The 16,984-nt window shown below is 49.5% G+C and overlaps 7 protein-coding genes across 7 annotated transcripts, besides 1 other annotated feature; 2 read left to right on the forward strand and 5 right to left on the reverse strand.

Moving 5' to 3' along the window:
* Positions 1-16,984: part of a sequence feature (contig 1.62 526..201480(-1)) that runs on past both edges of the window.
* Positions 175-2,758, reverse strand: ANIA_03832 (protein mef1; the record flags this gene model as incomplete). The annotated part of the gene is made up of 4 exons (XM_656344.1): positions 175-229; positions 286-2,315; positions 2,374-2,485; positions 2,556-2,758. 4 exons carry the CDS (start codon positions 2,756-2,758, stop codon positions 175-177), a joined length of 2,400 nt encoding a protein of 799 aa, XP_661436.1.
* On the reverse strand, positions 4,044-4,709 carry rcf1 (respiratory supercomplex assembly factor RCF1; the record flags this gene model as incomplete). Its single annotated transcript, XM_656343.1, has 3 exons — positions 4,044-4,480; positions 4,529-4,599; positions 4,672-4,709. 3 exons carry the CDS (start codon positions 4,707-4,709, stop codon positions 4,044-4,046), a joined length of 546 nt encoding a protein of 181 aa, XP_661435.1.
* ANIA_03830 (threonine ammonia-lyase ileA) lies at positions 5,181-7,305 on the forward strand. The gene is made up of 3 exons (XM_050611404.1): positions 5,181-5,448; positions 5,509-5,725; positions 5,787-7,305. Exons 1-3 carry the CDS (start codon positions 5,263-5,265, stop codon positions 7,085-7,087), a joined length of 1,704 nt encoding a protein of 567 aa, XP_050467437.1. The 5' UTR covers positions 5,181-5,262; the 3' UTR covers positions 7,088-7,305.
* Positions 8,210-9,098, forward strand: ANIA_10477 (50S ribosomal protein L36). The gene is made up of 3 exons (XM_050611405.1): positions 8,210-8,544; positions 8,647-8,681; positions 8,748-9,098. Exons 1-3 carry the CDS (start codon positions 8,290-8,292, stop codon positions 8,785-8,787), a joined length of 330 nt encoding a protein of 109 aa, XP_050467438.1. The 5' UTR covers positions 8,210-8,289; the 3' UTR covers positions 8,788-9,098.
* On the reverse strand, positions 9,290-11,262 carry ANIA_03829 (NAD-dependent succinate-semialdehyde dehydrogenase; the record flags this gene model as incomplete). Its single annotated transcript, XM_050611406.1, has 4 exons — positions 10,963-11,262; positions 10,821-10,908; positions 9,472-10,741; positions 9,290-9,407 (listed from the first exon to the last, which is right to left on the reverse strand). Exons 1-4 carry the CDS (start codon positions 11,080-11,082, stop codon positions 9,290-9,292), a joined length of 1,596 nt encoding a protein of 531 aa, XP_050467439.1. The 5' UTR covers positions 11,083-11,262.
* On the reverse strand, positions 11,464-13,490 carry ANIA_03828 (uncharacterized protein; the record flags this gene model as incomplete). The annotated part of the gene is made up of 2 exons (XM_656340.1): positions 11,464-11,493; positions 11,775-13,490. 2 exons carry the CDS (start codon positions 13,488-13,490, stop codon positions 11,464-11,466), a joined length of 1,746 nt encoding a protein of 581 aa, XP_661432.1.
* Positions 14,518-16,829, reverse strand: nop7 (mRNA-binding ribosome synthesis protein NOP7). The gene is made up of 3 exons (XM_656339.2): positions 16,797-16,829; positions 16,642-16,740; positions 14,518-16,555 (listed from the first exon to the last, which is right to left on the reverse strand). Exons 1-3 carry the CDS (start codon positions 16,816-16,818, stop codon positions 14,643-14,645), a joined length of 2,034 nt encoding a protein of 677 aa, XP_661431.2. The 5' UTR covers positions 16,819-16,829; the 3' UTR covers positions 14,518-14,642.

The raw sequence follows: 16,984 nt of genomic DNA on the forward strand, positions 1-16,984 counted from the left end.
GGCACCGATACTGTTAAAACATGAGACGAAGACAAGCCCACAGGGTCAGTCTATCATGAAATAGATAATACATGATTCAGAAATCGGAGAGAGATTCATCAAACGCCTTTACCTGATATCCCTTGGTGAGAGACAAGGGGCGTATATGCATACAAAAGCCAGGGCAATACCAGCTTATTTCTTATGCCTGTCAGCCTGGGCCTGGAGGTACTTCTTGACAAGTTCTCTCCTATAGAGGCAGAAGGTTAGCATAAACATAACGTTAGCGGAGAGGGTCAAACATACTGCTCCTGAGGTGGTGCTTTTTCGTAGTGGCTGAACTCCATGGTGTACTCGCCCTTACCCTGAGTCGCAGCACGGAGATGAGAACTGAAACCAAACATGCCGTTCAGACTGCAGTCGGCGTACACGGTGAACTCATCGACACCAACTTCGGAATCGTTAATGGTAGCACCGCGCTTGTTCAGAAGACCGATAACATCACCCTGGAACTCAGCAGGGGCAGTGACCACAGTCTTCATCATAGGCTCGAGGACGGCGGGGTTTCCCTCCTGGAAAGCTTTACGGAAAGCTTGCTGGGTGGCGTTCTTGAAGGCCATTTCAGACGAATCTGTCATGTGTGTAGCACCGTCATTGATGACCATCTTGGTTCCGAGCACCTTGTGACCAATGAGTGGACCCTTCTCACAAGAGAGATGGAAACCCTTTTCACAGGCGAAGATGAACTTCTCGGAAATACTTCCACCAACAATCTGTTCTTCAAACTGGTTCTCCTCAAGTTTACCGGTAGGCTCCAGCCATCCAACAACGCGGGCATAATCTCCAGGACCTCCCGATTGCTTTTTGAGCAGATGGTCGAACTCAACACGCTGGCTAATGGTTTCTCGGTAAGCGACCTGAGGAGGACCGGTCTCACAGTCGACACGGTACTCACGGCGCATGCGCTCAACATAAATATCCAAATGAAGCTCACCCATACCGGAGATAAGGGTTTGCTCACTCTCTGGGTCGAACGAGACACGGAACGTAGGGTCTTCTCGCTGGAAACGGGCCATGGCTTTAGAGAAGTTGGCGTAATCCTTGCTGTGCTTGGGCTTGATAGAGAGCGAAATGACCGGTTCCGGAACAAACATTGAAGACATGGTGTAGCCGAGTTGGCCATCGGTGAAAGAGTCACCAGAGGCACATTCAACACCAAACACAGCACAAATCTCACCAGCCCCAATCTCAGACACGTCCTCCATTTCATTAGAGTGCATGCGGACAATGCGAGGAATCCGGACCTTCTTGTCTGTACGGGCGTTGAAGACGTAGGAACCCTTCCGGAGGGTTCCCTGGTACACACGAATGTAGGTCAACTGTCCAAAGCTGCTCTCTTCCAGTTTGAAGGCAAGACAGACCAAAGGCAAGGCGTTGTAAGGAACAAGCTTAACCTGAGCCTCGTTGCGCTTCTTGTCAAGGGCGGTGTTTTGCACCTCAGATGGGTTGGGGAGATAGTCGATAACACCGTCCAACATCGGCTGAACCGACTTGTTCGCCAGCGCAGAACCCATAAAGACTGGGGTGAACTTCAAACCGATGGTCGCCCGGCGAATAGCGTCCTTGATTTGCTTCTCGGTGGGCTCCTCCTCGTTCAAAAAGATTTCCGCCATGTCATCGTCAACGTCCGCCAGGGTCTCGATGAGCATTCTTCTCCTCTCCTCTGCGAGTTCTCTGACCTTTTCCGGGATTTCATCTTTGACGACGATATTCTCACCGTTGCTACCTTGGTTGTAGATAGCCTTCATGCGAACCAAGTCAACGACACCCTCAAACTCGTCTTCAGCTCCAATGGGAACCTGAACAGCTGCCGCAGGGAGCTTGAGCTTGGTGTTGATCTGGTCGACAGACTTGAATGGATTCGCACCCATACGGTCCATCTTGTTCACGAAGGAAATTCGGGGGACATTGTAGCGTCTCATCTGTCGATCAACGGTGATTGTCTGCGATTGAACACCGGAGACAGCGCAGAGAATCATGACGGCACCGTCGAGAACGCGCAGCGCTCTTTCCACCTCGATGGTGAAGTCGATATGTCCAGGCGTATCAATCAAGTTCATATGATACTTCTGCTCCTTGCCATCCTCATCCTTCTTGACCCAGTCACAGAATGTAGCAGCCGACTGGATGGTGATACCTTTTTCACGTTCCAGGTCCATTGAATCCATCTTCGCTCCGACACTGTCACGGCCTCGAACCTCGTGAATTGCCTTAATACGGCCTGTGTAGAAGAGAACTCTCTCGGTACATGTCGTCTTACCACTGTCAATGTGCGCCTGCAGGAAAACGATTAGTTATCCAAACGCGCTTCTAAGACGGAAAAGAGCAACATACAGCGATACCGATATTTCGAACTCGAGATAACCTCTCAGCCTCTACAGGATCGAGATTCTCAATGATTGCCTCCTGCGATAAAGAATCCGGTGTCTGAGCGGCTGCCTCCAAGCTGGTCAAAGCAGAAAAGGCGTCAGTGAACAGAAGACGGATTAATTGAGAAAAGACAACGAGATGCTTACACAGCTGCTGCAGTACCGGAGGCATTCCTCGTTTGCTGATAACGCCGGTTCAATACTGACTGATGGACCGGAGTTGCGGAACGGAGAGCGGCCGTCGACGCGCATCGTGCGGTAAGGAAGGCCTGAGACTGAAATCTGACAGGAGTCCTGGTCAAGCCAGAGACAGCACGGTGCGGTAACCGCGCAAGAGAAGGACACCTCATGACTGCCAGCTTATTACACCAGGGATTGGCCAAGGGTTGATGCTTGCTCCTTAAGAGCGCTGTCTCCGTTCCTGCTCCGAAAAAAAGTTCGGGGAACCAGGAACGGGTCACGTGATGAATAAGGAAATCGGTAAACACTCGGAGGCCATTCGTCGAACAGCAACGGGGCAATCGAACGAGATATAACCTCGCTTTGCGAATAATAAGCTGCCTTTATGCACCTCGCAGATTGGCCCCAGCACTGATTGAGATTTTCTACTCTGCAAAGGCCCGTACGTCGTGCTGAGCTATCCCCATGTAATGCGCTGTAATTACAATACGTTGCGACCCCTTTATCACCGCCTTTCATGGCGCCACTAAATTCCATACTATCGCGCTAAGGGTATATGGGATATTCTAGTTTATCGCATAACCTTGAACTTATGACACTCGGATAGCTACGCGCCCCCAGTCGTAGCTGTCGTGATATGATTTTGCCTGATGCGGACGTCGCTGAGATTGTTTGCCTCAGTCCGGCCGTCGAAGCTTAGAAAGCCAACAATCAGTCTAGACCATGTAAGTCTGATATACTCAAAAGAGCTGATTATGTCGCGCTAACACCGTATGACAGTTCATACAAAGGCAGCGTGTCATTGCGCTGTGGCGCGAGATAGTCAGGGCTTTAAACAGTTAGTGCTCCGATATATCTCATCCAACATGTCCTCTCGACGTTCAGTGCTTATCTTGTTGAGGGCAGAAATTCCCAATTCTCCTACTCGGAGTGAGCTGCGCGATTATGCTCGAGCGGAGTTTGAGCGTCATCGAAATGTTACAGACCTGGTTGGTTTACATTGAGTAGAGCTTTGTTATCGAGAGGCTGACACTGCACAGCAACATATACGATATTTGATTTCGGTAAGGGAGCCTGCCTCCATGACAATGTGAGAGAGTATTTACTGAACGGCTTAGACCGGCAAATCCGAATTCGATATGATGAAACGGTATATTGATGAGCAAGCCGCTGCCTAGACTGCATGCTTGAAAGCGTGATCACCTTTTAAAGGCAATAGCTCTTGAAGCTCACATTTCATGTATGCCACATAGATGCATGCAGCTGGATTCCCGCAACTATAATGGAGATGTCGGAAATTGGCGTTTGTTAGCTTATAGCCATTTTTCACCCACCAAGAAGAAATACGTCAAGAACAATTTGAAAATATAGTAGCATATTGACAGTCCCGAACGCCTCTGAGATAGGAGAGCAGATGTACTAATACAGTGGTCAGACAAGTGTCTTTTCACATCCCTACTCTCGCCGTGAAACTAGATCTCTCACAGCGTCTAAGACACCATAATACTTCTGTTCGGAGGGCTCCAGAGCGGAACGAGCTGCATCTTGCTCCGCAAGAACCGGCTTATTGCCCGCTTGCTTCGCTGCCGCTTCAATAGCAGCATGACGCTCTCTCCACTCCTTGTCTTCTTTGTCCCGAATCTCCAACTCACGCAGCCATGCATCTCGCTTTTCTTGACCCTTTCGTAGCTCTAGCGCCTGCTCGAATTCTCTACGCTGCGTTCGCTCAGTTCTGTAGTACAGTCCACCGGCAACCACGGTAAGGAGAGTAAGTCCTTGGGCGTAGATACGGGCACGGAACATGCGGTTCATCTCAACTGAGTCGCCCGCCTTCATTGATCGGTAAGCACGCCAAAGCGCATAACAGGTGGCAGCGCATCCTAATAGCCCGACTGTGGTCAGACATTTCATGCTGTTTCTTGCCAGCAGTTCTCACTCACCAGCTGGTACCCATGGCTCCTCCTTGAACCGTCTTCCAAACTTCTGGAGCGGAGTCTCCTCCTGAAATTGTCTAAAAGCGATAGTCAGAAACTATACTTCGGCGTCGCTCCGTAGATGGGCGTTGCCGTTTGCGGGGACGTACTCGTGGCCGTCGAACGACGATGGCAGAGGTTCGCTCATAATGATCTCCTATCTTGAAATGACCGCCGTAGTATTGAGGACAAGAATTGCAACAATAATTTGGGTAATTAAGATTCCCTTACTGGCTGTTAGAGTGATAGAATTACGCAGTGACGTCGGGGAGCGACTGGACATCATCTCCGGCAGTTCTGGTAAATTACAATATGTACCGGTTCTTACAATACATATGAGACAAACTTTTGCCAGATTCCCGATGCTAATCATAGTTCGAAATAGACAACCAAAGCGCTAAGGGATGCTTACGCATATCACCTAAGAACTTGAAACTCATGACATCCCGTACGTACAGCGCCTGGCCCTGGACCCGGGCGAGGAAGAGTAAGTTCCCTTTTTGGGAAGATAGGGCTGAAACGCAGGGTTGATGACATAACCTTCGGCGCCGATCACGGAATTTTTCAGACTCCGCCAAAGAAGCAAGTCCGATTCGAGTCATAAGCCCCTCTATATACCTTTTTAAACAAATTGATTCTTGCAATATCCCGTTTCTAGTCCTGAAATTGCCCAGAGGGCATACTGAAGCAGAACACCAAACATGACCGAGAACGCGTCCATGAATGGCGCTGCGACACCACTTTCCTCGAGGTTGAGCAATTTGGCTCTGACGGAATACTCTGCTATTCCGACTCCTACTTCGGAGAAGGAAGAATACAAAGGACCCGACAGTCCACCCGCGTGGGATATCCCTGATGCTTTCTTACTTCCCAATGGCTACCCGGATGTGCGACATGTCCCTGCTGCCTACCCAAATCGTTCTACCGCTAACAATCGTTATCTGCAGTATCTTAAACTGATTTTGACTTCCCGCGTCTACGAGATCACTACCGAGTCCCCTCTCCACCATGCAGTCAATCTCAGTAACCGAATGGAATGTCGAGTGCTTCTCAAGCGGGAAGACCTGCTACCTGTATTCAGCTTCAAACTCCGCGGAGCATACAACAAGATGGCTCATTTGACCGACGAGCAGCGATGGAAAGGCGTGATTGCTTGCTCAGCAGGTAAGCAACTCAAACAAGCGGGGCTCTACAGATCAGGCTCTGATACATCTATACTGTATAGGCAATCATGCTCAGGGTGTCGCGTACTCTGCCCGCAAGCTCAAAATTCCCGCTACCATTGTCATGCCCTCCGGCACCCCAGCGATCAAACACTTGAATGTCGCTCGCCTTGGCGGTAGTGTTGTCCTTCATGGAAACGATTTCGACGCTGCCAAAGAAGAAGCTCACCGCCGGGAAAAGCAGCACGGTCTTACAAGCATTCCCCCCTTCGATGACCCGTACGTTATTGCTGGACAAGGAACCATCGGAATGGAGATCTTGCGCCAAGCGAATCTGGACAAGCTGGAAGCTGTCTTTTGCGCCGTTGGCGGAGGAGGTCTGATCTCCGGTGTTGGCGTTTACATCAAGCGCATTGCGCCGCATGTCAAGGTCATTGGTGTGGAGACCCACGACGCCAACGCAATGGCCCAGTCTCTTGATGAAGGCTCTCGTGTGTTGCTGAACGAGGTCGGCCTCTTTGCAGATGGCGCTGCGGTCAAGAGTGTGGGGTCGGAATGTTGGCGCGTGGCCCGCGAGGTAGTAGATGAGATTATCTTGGTTTCAACCGATGAGACTTGCGCTGCGATCAAGGATGCATTTGAGGATACACGCTCGATCATCGAACCCGCTGGTGCGCTGGCCATTGCAGGATTAAAGAAATATGTCGCCAAGCGCCCCAGCCCCAACACCAGCCGTGAACTGGTTGCAATCACCTCGGGAGCAAATATGGATTTTGACCGGCTGCGGTTTGTTGCGGAACGCGCTGCCTTGGGGGAGAAAAAGGAAGCTCTTCTGAGCGTAAAAATCCCTGAACAACCGGGCGCTTTCGCCAAGCTAGTGGAGGTCGTCCTTCCGCATGCTGTAACCGCATTCAACTACCGGTATGCTGATGAAACAACTGCCGATGTTCTCATGGGTATCTCCTTGTCCGCTTCAACAGGTCAAGAAGACCTGGCTAAGATTATGACGGAATTAACCCGAAACGGCATGGACTCGAAGGATCTCAGCGATGATGAGCTTGCTAAACGGCACCTGCGCTTCTTGGTTGGCGGACGCAGTGAAGTGAAGGATGAGCGCCTGTTCATGTTCGAGTTCCCCGAGCGTCCCGGAGCGTTAGCCAAATTTCTCAGGACGCTTCGTCCTAGCCAGAACATCTCTCTATTCCACTACCGGAATTACGGCGGCGATGTTGGCAAGGTTCTGGCGGGTATTCAGTGCCCGGAATGCGAGAAGGAACAACTTGAGGCTTTCCTCAAGGACCTTGGATACCCATTTACCGAGGAGACGCAATCCGAAACTTACAAGACTTTCCTTCGTCGTTGAAGATACTTGAATATGCGGTTCGGAGTCATGCCTTGCCCACTATACAGAGCGAGTTAATTGGCGTTTGGATTGGTTCAGGGCGGAACTAGGTAATACTTTTGCTTTGTTTGTGCATTCATTGTAGTATAGTTGCAAACTTCTTGTTTATGCCAACTTTTAGACCTTTTATTTTATGAGCCCCTGCTCACTATATCAAGAGAGTTACCGAGCAATTCAGCATCTTTTCTCATAATATCATTTGACTGTTTTCTTCTACTAATGATCAACTTGATTAAACCAAGCACTGGTACTCTACTAGGATCTCAACATATGTGCTCTGAACAATTCAGCTGTGCTATGAAGCCTCCCTCAACCGTGGACGTCAAGACGTCCATAGTGACTTTCTACTCGCTGCTAAAGGGTCTGTGGAGCAAGAAACGTAGAATTCAGCCGATCAAGTTGGCCTGATACTTAGACCATATACTAAAGTTTGGAAAGTAACACGTGTTCGTGATCTATAGACGTCCATTCCGTCTTTAACTGCTAGAGGTTCAATGACATTTTACATTCTCTTTAGCGTTATTAAGGCAATGGATATTCGGAAGGACTCGATGCACCGAGACCGATAACTCTATTCTCAAGAATTGGAGTTGGATACAGTTCTGACATGGAGTCAGATGAAGAGTTCGAAGCCCATGAAAATCAAGCACTAACTGATAATAGCAGAGGTATAGCATGAAATGAGTAGCAGTAAAGTGATCAAGGCTGAGTGCCGACGAGATCCTGTCTGGCTTGCAATTTACTCCGCATGAGTAGATATCTTGGAAGTGTAGATCTCCAGGAGCTTCCACGACACAGCCAACGGGCTCTGGGCTAACAGGGAAACGACAGAAAGGTACGAGACGAAAAGCCGAGTAGCCAGTTTGAATCATGTGGCCTGTCCAAGTACATACTTAGTCGCAAACAAATCAAATTTTCCTTACCTTATCATCCTCATAACATACGCAGAGTCTCTGTGGAGCATTTGCTGACCCCATCATACTGCAGAGCATCTCCGGATTATCGGCGAAACAGAAAATCCGAAACATTTTCCGCCGAGCACTCTGACAATCTCCTAAGGTCGATGCGAACAACAAGGATCGAATCCAGCACTATTTTAACTTCCAAGGGTCTCGCCTTGTTCTCAGTATTTACGATTGGAGACTCCTCCGCGATTCATCAAGATGATCTCCCTCCGCTCCCTCCTTGGTCCCCCGACCGCCGCCCTCCGCCAGTTCCTTCCCCGACACAACAGCAACTTCCGAGTCCTTGCCCGGCCATTTTCACAATTATCACAACTCACAAGTAACAATTGGTTTTTTTTTGGGTGGTCAAGGTCTATTGTGCCAGGTGCTGGTGTTTCTGCCGTGAGGCAGGTGGAGCAAGTGAGAGGGATGAAGACAAGGTCGTCGGTTAAGCGGCTTTGTGAAGGGTGCAAGGTATGCATATTGTCCTAAATGTTGTTCGCAGGAAGTGGGAGGTCAAGATTGAGGCTATGTGTTCCGAAGGTCATGGGCTAACGGGCGCTGCTTGGAATATAGCCCGTTCGGAGAAAGAACCGGGTTTATATCATTTGGTGAGTTTGGTTGTCGTGGCTCTAGTGTGTTGGGTGATATGATGCTAACAGCCAACCTTCGTGTAGCTCGAAGAACCCGAAACATAAGCAGCGTCAAGGGAAATAGAATGCAAGTTTTGTGTTTTTGAGAGGAGAGGACAGGACGATATCCATTCAATTATGAGATGGGCGCTTCACCTCTGAGTCGGGAGAAACAGACCTCATGGGTGTACTGCTTTAACAACTTCGAGAGTATCATCTTCTTGGGCTTCCAGCCTCAGGGGTTGGACTATTCTCGACGCTTGTCTGGACATTTTTCACGGTTCAATGGGACATGACCAACTGGTTGGTTGCGGCGCATATGTTCTGTGTTGTATTATTTGCGTGTAAATTAGATTTTGGGCAATATCATTTTCCCCTATATTTAGGCTTTTCTTAGCTGCATGGCCTTTGATCGCCAGCTATTTATTTATCACCCCAAGTCAGTATATGCGCATAGCTCATGGCGCCGGACTAGGGGTTGAGGAGTAGGAAATTTCTAGTATTTATTGATTTCGCAACGAAATATATATTCATTTATACAGTGATATCATAAGTTTAACTAATGCCAGACCTTCATCTATATTTTCTCACGACTGCAAAGGCTCACCCATCCCACCAAAAGTAACACTCTTAATTGTCATGAACTCCTCAATACCATACTTGCTACCTTCACGACCAAAGCCACTTTGCTTGACACCACCGAATCTAGACAAATAGTTAGCCCGAAACTGCACCTCTGAACGACAGGGAACTTGAAAGAACAACTTACGGAGACGCAACATCACTAATCAAACCAGTGTTAACACCAACCATACCAACCTCCAGAGCTTCAGCCACGCGGAAAATGCGCTTAATGTTGCCGCTAAAGAAGTATCCAGCCAGACCGACCTCAGCCTTGTTAGCCAGCTCGACAACTTCCTTCTCAGTCTCGAACGGGAACAGTCCAGCCACAGGCCCGAAGGTCTCCTCCGAGGCAATCTTCATATCCTTGGTCATGTTCGCAAGGACTGTAAGGTCATAGAAGTTGGGACCCAAGTCAGAACGTCTCTGGCCACCAGCAATAAGCTTGGCACCCTTTGAGATGGCGTCCTGAACGTGCTGGTCAACCTTGTCGACTGCACGATCATGAATAACCGGGCCGTGGGTAACACCATCTTCGAAGCCAGCACCGACTTTGAAGTTTCTGACCTTCTCGACAAACTTCTGGACGAATTCGTCGTAAATGCCCTTTTGCACATAGATTCGGTTAGCGCAAACGCAAGTTTGACCGGAGCTTCTGAATTTGGAGGCAATTGCTCCGGTAACAGCGGCATCGAGGTCCTCGACGTCGTCGAAGACGATGAAGGGGGCGTTGCCGCCGAGTTCCCAGGAGACCTTCTTGATAGTTGAGGATGATTGTTTCATCAAGAGTCTGCCAACGTTTGTTGAGCCAGTGAAAGAGACCTTGCGGATGTCTGGGTGTGTGGTGATCATCTCGCCCACTTCGGGGGTGTTCTTCATGGCTGTAACGATATTGACAACTCCCTTGGGGATACCAGCGCGGTTTGCCAGTTCTGCGAGAGCGTTGGCAGTGAAGGGAGTCTCTCCCGGTGACTTTGTGACTACAGTGCAGCCGGCAGCAAGAGCAGGTCCAATCTTGCGTGTGATCATGGCAGCTGGGAAGTTCCAGGGCGTAATCAGACCGCAAACGCCGACAGGCTGTTTAACGGTGATTACGCGGTTACCAGGTACAGAAGCCGGGATAGTGTCGCCGTAGGTGCGAGGAGCCTCCTCGCTGAACCATTCGAAGAAGCTAGCGGCGTAATTCACTTCTCCTTTGGCGTCTGCGAGCGGCTTTCCGTTCTCCCACGTAATAAGTGTTGCCAGATCTTCGGCATTGTCTACCATAAGCTGGTACCACCGTCGGAGCATCCGAGCTCGCTCACGGGCGAGAGTTGCACGAAACTTAGGGAAGGCCGCGCTGGCCGCCTGGATGGCTTTCTCTGTGTCAGATGCGCTAAATTCCGGGCATGTTCCAATAAGTTTCCCCGTAGCAGGATCTGTCAAAACATCGAGATACCACCCATTAGCATCGATGTGCGCTATCGCCAGATTCATAGGCTATTTGGGGCTCTATACCGTGGACCTCGAATGTTTTTCCGGATTCCGCATCTACCCATTCACCATTGACGAAGGCTTTCTGAATAAACAAAGACTTATCTTTCAACTGCATATATACTGTTAGCCAGATGTTCCAAAAGGGTTTTAAGATCCTACTCACCGGAGGTACAGTGTACCCTGTGGTGTAGAGCCTTTGGGGGTAGGTATGAGAAGGCATAGCGTATAAATAACGAGGCCGTCGCATTAACTGCTTAGACAGCGGACGAAAAATCTTGTCCATCTTTATATTCCTCTATTTCTGGTCCACGGGTCGGAAACAAGACCGAAGAATGCGAGGGCGCTGTGCTTTTCCTCAATCAGCTTGCGTGAGTATCAATACAAGCTCGGCCGCAGAAATTGATCGATTGTAGTAGCGCTATCCAGATGGAGCAAATTAGCAAGCTTCCCCTACGTTGAAGGAGAGAGTTTTAGTCCAATCACTAATTCTATTCGAGAACCCCCGAGATTGTCTTTATACAGCTGCTTCTCCAACTGCTCGCGGCGAGGGGAGCTATAGGTCACGTGCATTTGCGTCATAATGAGCAAGTTCGGCTCTTCTATTGGTCGCTAACCCCGTAGGCTTATCAGTGACTTATGTGATTGGTGCAATGTGCCGACGGTTCTATATACTGTCGGCCTTCTTTGCGATTTGCTGATTTGCTTAGTATAACGGTTTACATAGAAGAGAAATGCATGGGGTAGTCTAAGTGTTCGACATTATCTATGATAATTTGTGATCCGGATTGAAATAAGGTTTCTATTTCAATACAGGACTGTATTAGGCAATCGGAACCGTTATCAAACCGCACTGCGTGTTTGCGACTTATTTTCTTTGGGCCGATAATTCGGATGCATCGTTTTTAGATGTTGATTCAGGTTCCACCGCCGAGAAAATCCCTTCTCATGGCGACGGCAATTTTTGATGGGACATACCAAGCTTTGAATCCTCTGACTGCTTCCCCGCTCGGTAGGCTTGGGATCAGCCGGCGAAGTAGAGCGCTTGCCTGTAGAAGTAGCACAGCTTGCGGCCGCCGAGAGTGGAGGAGGGTCATCAAGTTTCATCTCGACTTTTTCAGACGCCCACTCAAACGCGTCGTCCATGTAATCTCGGGTAGGATTTCTGAAGAACGATGGGATTTCCATGTCCTCGCCAACTAAAGCAGAGAACCTTTGAGTAGCACGCTGAAGCACGGCTGACGGCAAGCCTATTATAGACGCAACGCCTGCTACGTCCCTCCAGTCCGTTAGCACTGTCGGGCCAAGGGCGTTTGCCGAACTGGAGCGCGGTCCATGTCTTGAAGTATGTGTATTTTTAATGAAGGTGTCATCTCGCTGAGATGACACGAATGTTCTTCGCGTGCGCTTGCGACCCCGAGAATAGCTTCTCTCCGGTATTCTCTGCGTTCGCTTCTTGCTGGAAGATAGAGTCCGCATATGAGTGCTGTCAATGGCGGAGTGGCGTTCGGCTTCTGAGTCGTCGTCTATTTGTACGCCCTCAGAGGAAGCGTTACTCATATCAGACACAGATGGAGAACTCCGTGCGCGCATTCTGCCTCTTGACCGGCTTCGGTTGGACTGAACGTCGTCGGACTGTGACGCTCCATGGAAACGGTGAAGTCCCATCAGTAGGTTTTCATATTGGGTAATCACATTTCGGACGAGTGGGCGTAGTTTTCGTCGCGATTCAGCGTCATCTATCTGGACTACTGGGCGAAGAGGGTTCTGCAAGCCCTCTTGTTCACTTTCCCAGTCTGTGGTGTCACCCAGGCTCCATTGGTGAGTCCCAATATCTCCTTCTGTGCCAGACTTAGCCCCCTCTGTATCAGACGGAGCAACGGCTTTTCTGTCCGAAGGAGCTGAAGAAGCCCACTCCCTAGACTGGAACCTCTCCTTTGCTATTCTCGATAGAAATGCCGTGATGCACTCTTCAAGCTCTGCACTTGGCCGTGCATCTGGTTTCATTCTGAAGGTCCATCTGTCATCTTCCAACCGGCGAAGACGCTCATCCGCACGGGGAACTTCGTCGCTTGGCATCGGCCATGCCGTCCATTCTTCAAGGATATCTAGTAAATCCGCATGGCTCAATTCATTGTTATTAGCTCCGTCTTCATCCGACGAATCTGCGCTCGCGGTCCCTAGTGCCGCAACTCCCCGCGTTTGCAGAACATGTGCATTGTACAAATGAGCTGCAAGGTCCCTTGCACCGGTCTCAGCCAATGCTTCGGCGATCTCTCTATCAGTCTTTGTCAAATGCAGCCACAGATTTGGCTTGCCATAAAACCTATTAGGGCGATATGGAGAGGGAGAGGTAGGACTCTCAGGGGTTGCTCGCGTCTTCGGGATAGGTTTCGTATTCGTGTTCGATAATGAGCGAGCGCCGGTGTAACTCCTGCTTGGCGAAATAGACGTCTCCCTATCGCTGGTTTGTATGTAATCTAATTCGTCTCCAGAGTCTTCATATCCATAGCTCAAGCCATCGCCGGCCGCAGCAGCGCCATCAAGTTGATCTAGGGCTTCATCTTCTCTGGAGAGTATGGACTGCTCCTGCTCAAGCGTCGCCTGACTAGAACCACCAAATAAAGATCGATACGGCTGTGCAGATGGAGGAACACCTGAGTTTTGTGATTGGCTGTCCGAGTAGTAGGACATGCCTCGAGATTCATGGGAGTATGAACATCAACGGCCGCTGGCTAAATAGTATTAGGATGTACGGTAATTGGCGAAGCATGGATAAGTTCGCAGCCGCACCCATGTGGGTAGGTTCCTGGGTGGTTGATGCTGGGTTAAGATGCCTGCTTCGCAGATGATCCGCGGTAATTTTTTGTAATCTTGACGATAAGATAAAGATGTGTTTGTTCAGTTTGCATATAATTACTGTTTAACCCACATAAAATAACTATCACATGATGACAACTACCAGGGTTTATCATTCCCCTATCTCAATTTGTAGAACTTTGGATGCACTCCTGTATATATCAGTGAGTATATCATCTCACGGTAATAATTGTTTCCGTCAGGGATAATGCTACTCCACCCACTTCAACCGCATGTTCAATAAGGCCGTGCTGCTCCCAGTCTAGTTTTGAGTAACTCGAGAATACAATGGTTAAGGAGGCTGTAAGCGCTGCTTCTTCACGATTGCTTGTGGTTAGGTCAGTCTCTGTGGTTACTGATTCACCGCCGTCTGTTTTATCTTCAACAGTTATGCCACAATATCTCTCGTCCTTTTCCTGAAAATTCATATACCACCCGCCGAAGACGCATGAAATGCTTCCAGTATAGTTACTATGTGTTTCTGATACTGCCTCTTGGTTGCTCTCAGCTATACTAACGAGGTTATTTATTTCACAAATCTGGTCAGTGTAGCTGGTTATAGCGTAGCTGCTGCAATATTGCCAGTTAATCAAAGCCTTCGCTTGTAGCTCCCTTGTCTTCACCGTTTTTGACATTCAAAGTTGCGCAATGAGCTGGTTTAGGGCATATATATATGGCAGTTAGGCCATGGGATGCAGCAGATGGCGGCTCTTAATCCGTCTGATGTTTATCATGAGAATGCAAGGTACATGCTTGCAGAAGATCAGTACACATTTTTTTCTTGCACCGAAAACCGAAGGGTGTCTCTTTAGGATATTCTTGAAGTGGTGAAGCGGAACCATTTTGTATACTGCGATTTACATACTATGAGTCTATAGATGAAAGCGGCGGAAAAAAAAAAATACGCCTTAACTACCTACCCAACAATCCCCATATCAATCGATGGATATCATTGTATCTCCTAACTTTTGATTAATCTTTCCTCGCTTACTTCCCCGCGGCACCTTTCTCGATCTTCCTCCGCTTAGAGCGCAACTTGGCAGACTCCTCCGCCGTCTTCTTGTTCGAATACATCATCTTCTCCAATAGCTTTCGCTTCTTCCGGCTCATCATCATCTTCTGTCTCTCCAGCTCCTCCTCCTCTTGACGCTTCTTGGCAGCCCGCTTCTTCGCCTGGGACTTCTTCTTGGCTGCTGCATCGTCGCCAGCACCACTAGACGAGAAGGGGAGACCTGCGGCCTCGGCTTCGAGTTCTTTCTGGTGCTGGGTGCGAGCGGTCTCTTCTTCGTCCTCTGATTCGGAGCCAGCATCTTCGTCATCAATACCGGCAAACTCATCTTCTTCCTCCTCTTCTTCCTCGCTCTCGCTGTCGTCGTCATCAGTTTCAGCGACATCCATGCCGCCATCAACGGACTCATCCTCAGAGTCTTCAGACTCGTTGGCCGCCGTAGGGGCGGGTTTTTCTTCACCAGCTTCTTCCATTTCTTCATCGCTCTCTTCCTCCGCATCAATATCAGCTTCCCCATCTTCTTCCTGTTCGGCCAAGCTAGCACGAGGATCGTATCCACCCTTCTTGGGGTTGACCCATGGGCTCAGATGAGGCGGGAGAGTGGCGCCCGGCGCATATAGATCAGGTCGAAGGAGCTTTCCCTCATTGATACAATCCCAAACCCACTGGGGCTGGACGTATGTTCGGCCGGGAACACGAGTGCCGGGCTTCACCTTCTGTACAGCTCCGCCATCCGTGGCAGCAGCAGGGATAGAGGGAAGAGAAGACTCGGGCAGGGAGGGACGATCCACAATCTGATGGGTGATGCGAGGATCAGCCTCATTATGTGTGAAAGCACCGCCCCCGAGAACAGTGTCCCACCCGATCCGCTTACAGCCAAAGGCGCGAAGAATGAATTCAAGAGGGGTTTTGGGGGCTTCTCGGGAAATGTAGAACGTGAACGGCGCGAAGAGTGAGCCAGCCTGATCGCCACTCATGTCGGGTTGAGGAAGAGTGTCGGCCTCAGGAGCCGTAGTCTCAAACTTGTCGATCGCGTCCGTGACTTCCTCGGCTGTCTCGGTGGGCTGTTCGCTGCTAGCCTGGTCCAAACCGGCCTTCTTGATCACGTTGTCGACCTTTTTTTGAACTTCGGCGGAGACCTCCTGGTTGGCAGCATCGCTTGAGGACTTCGCGGGTTCGATCGCCTTGGGAGCATCGCCAACTGTGCGTCCTTCAAGAGTGAAAGCCGCCAATTCTGCTCCGTTCTCGTCAAGCCGAGTATCGAACTTTGGTGGATATCTCAGGCCGATGGAGGAGTACAAGCGATAGTTGACGAAACCCAAAAGGGTCGTGTAGAACTCAACAAATGTAGCCATGATTCGATAATCCACATCGCCGTTGACTCGTTGCACGAACCGGTAAGGAACGAGCCACATAATGTCCTGGCCTTGAATTGTCGCCTGATAATAAATACCCTTGATTGAGAGGAATGACTTGCGCAGAGAGTTGGTTGTGATCAGGTAATGTTGAAATTCGTGCGTGACTCGTTGGCACAAAGCGATGGTTTTGGGCGGGACATGGCTGGTAGAAGGCAGGTTCGCAAAGAGGAAAAGAAGAGACAGCGCATCGTCGAGATCTCTCAGGGCATCAATAAATGTCGGGTAACGCTCCTTAATAACATGATCCAGAGTCAATTTCGGCGCATGGTTCTTTTCCAAGCGCGCCGCATCGCTAACTTCTCCACGTCCCAAGGATCGAGCAATTTTCTTCGCTAGCGCTTTTTGTTCACGAAATTTTCGAAGCAGTGGCTCGTGCAGGAGGTATTGGATGTCCTTTGTGTAGTAGAAGGTAGTACTCTGAGTCGCTGATTTTGAGGCCTTCTTCTTGTTTCGAGGCTCACGAGGATAGATTCCTACAAAGGTACATTAGCTTTTGGCTCTGCTGTCCCAGAAGAGCACGTTCACTCCTCTTGTCATGATGTCTAAGCTGGATACAAACCTTTGAAAATGCACAGTCGACGGAAATCTGGCAGCGAAATCTGGAGTTTGCGCACCGCCTGTGTTCTGGTGATATAGTTTTTGGCCTGGCCAGAGGTTCCTATGAGGTGGTGGTTAGAAACAGATGTCTAGTATTGCCCAGGATCTGCCCCTTACCCTTCTTCTTGATTTTCGCCATGATTACGACTTTGATGGTAGAATGGAAGAATGATGGGAGGAAGGTCTTCTAGTCATCCAAAAATTTGAACTTTTTTTCCGCAGAGAAAACTCGGGTGGCCCGTGCACGAAAGACCGCGGAGTCTTGGCGTTTGAATAGCGGACAAGGGACAGGTGGAGCGAAACCA

This window comes from Aspergillus nidulans, chromosome II (genome assembly GCF_000011425.1).
Source record: "Aspergillus nidulans FGSC A4 chromosome II".
Taxonomy (NCBI): Eukaryota; Fungi; Ascomycota; class Eurotiomycetes; order Eurotiales; family Aspergillaceae; genus Aspergillus; species Aspergillus nidulans.

Bases quoted from the DNA above. Each gene is read 5' to 3' on its own strand.
- ANIA_10477 (XM_050611405.1), top strand. From the start codon at position 8,290: ATGATCTCCCTCCGCTCCCTCCTTGGTCCCCCGACCGCCGCCCTCCGC. The intron at 8,545-8,646 runs GTATGCATATTG...CTTGGAATATAG, and splicing joins GGCTTTGTGAAGGGTGCAAG to CCCGTTCGGAGAAAGAACCG. The intron at 8,682-8,747 runs GTGAGTTTGGTT...ACCTTCGTGTAG, and splicing joins AACCGGGTTTATATCATTTG to CTCGAAGAACCCGAAACATA.
- nop7 (XM_656339.2), bottom strand. From the start codon at position 16,818: ATGGCGAAAATCAAGAAGAAGG. The intron at 16,741-16,796 runs GTAAGGGGCAGA...ACCACCTCATAG, and splicing joins GGCGAAAATCAAGAAGAAGG to GAACCTCTGGCCAGGCCAAA. The intron at 16,556-16,641 runs GTTTGTATCCAG...GTACCTTTGTAG, and splicing joins TCGACTGTGCATTTTCAAAG to GAATCTATCCTCGTGAGCCT.
- ANIA_03830 (XM_050611404.1), top strand. From the start codon at position 5,263: ATGACCGAGAACGCGTCCATGAATGGCGCTGCGACACCACTTTCCTCG. The intron at 5,449-5,508 runs GTGCGACATGTC...CGTTATCTGCAG, and splicing joins TTCCCAATGGCTACCCGGAT to TATCTTAAACTGATTTTGAC. The intron at 5,726-5,786 runs GTAAGCAACTCA...TATACTGTATAG, and splicing joins CGTGATTGCTTGCTCAGCAG to GCAATCATGCTCAGGGTGTC.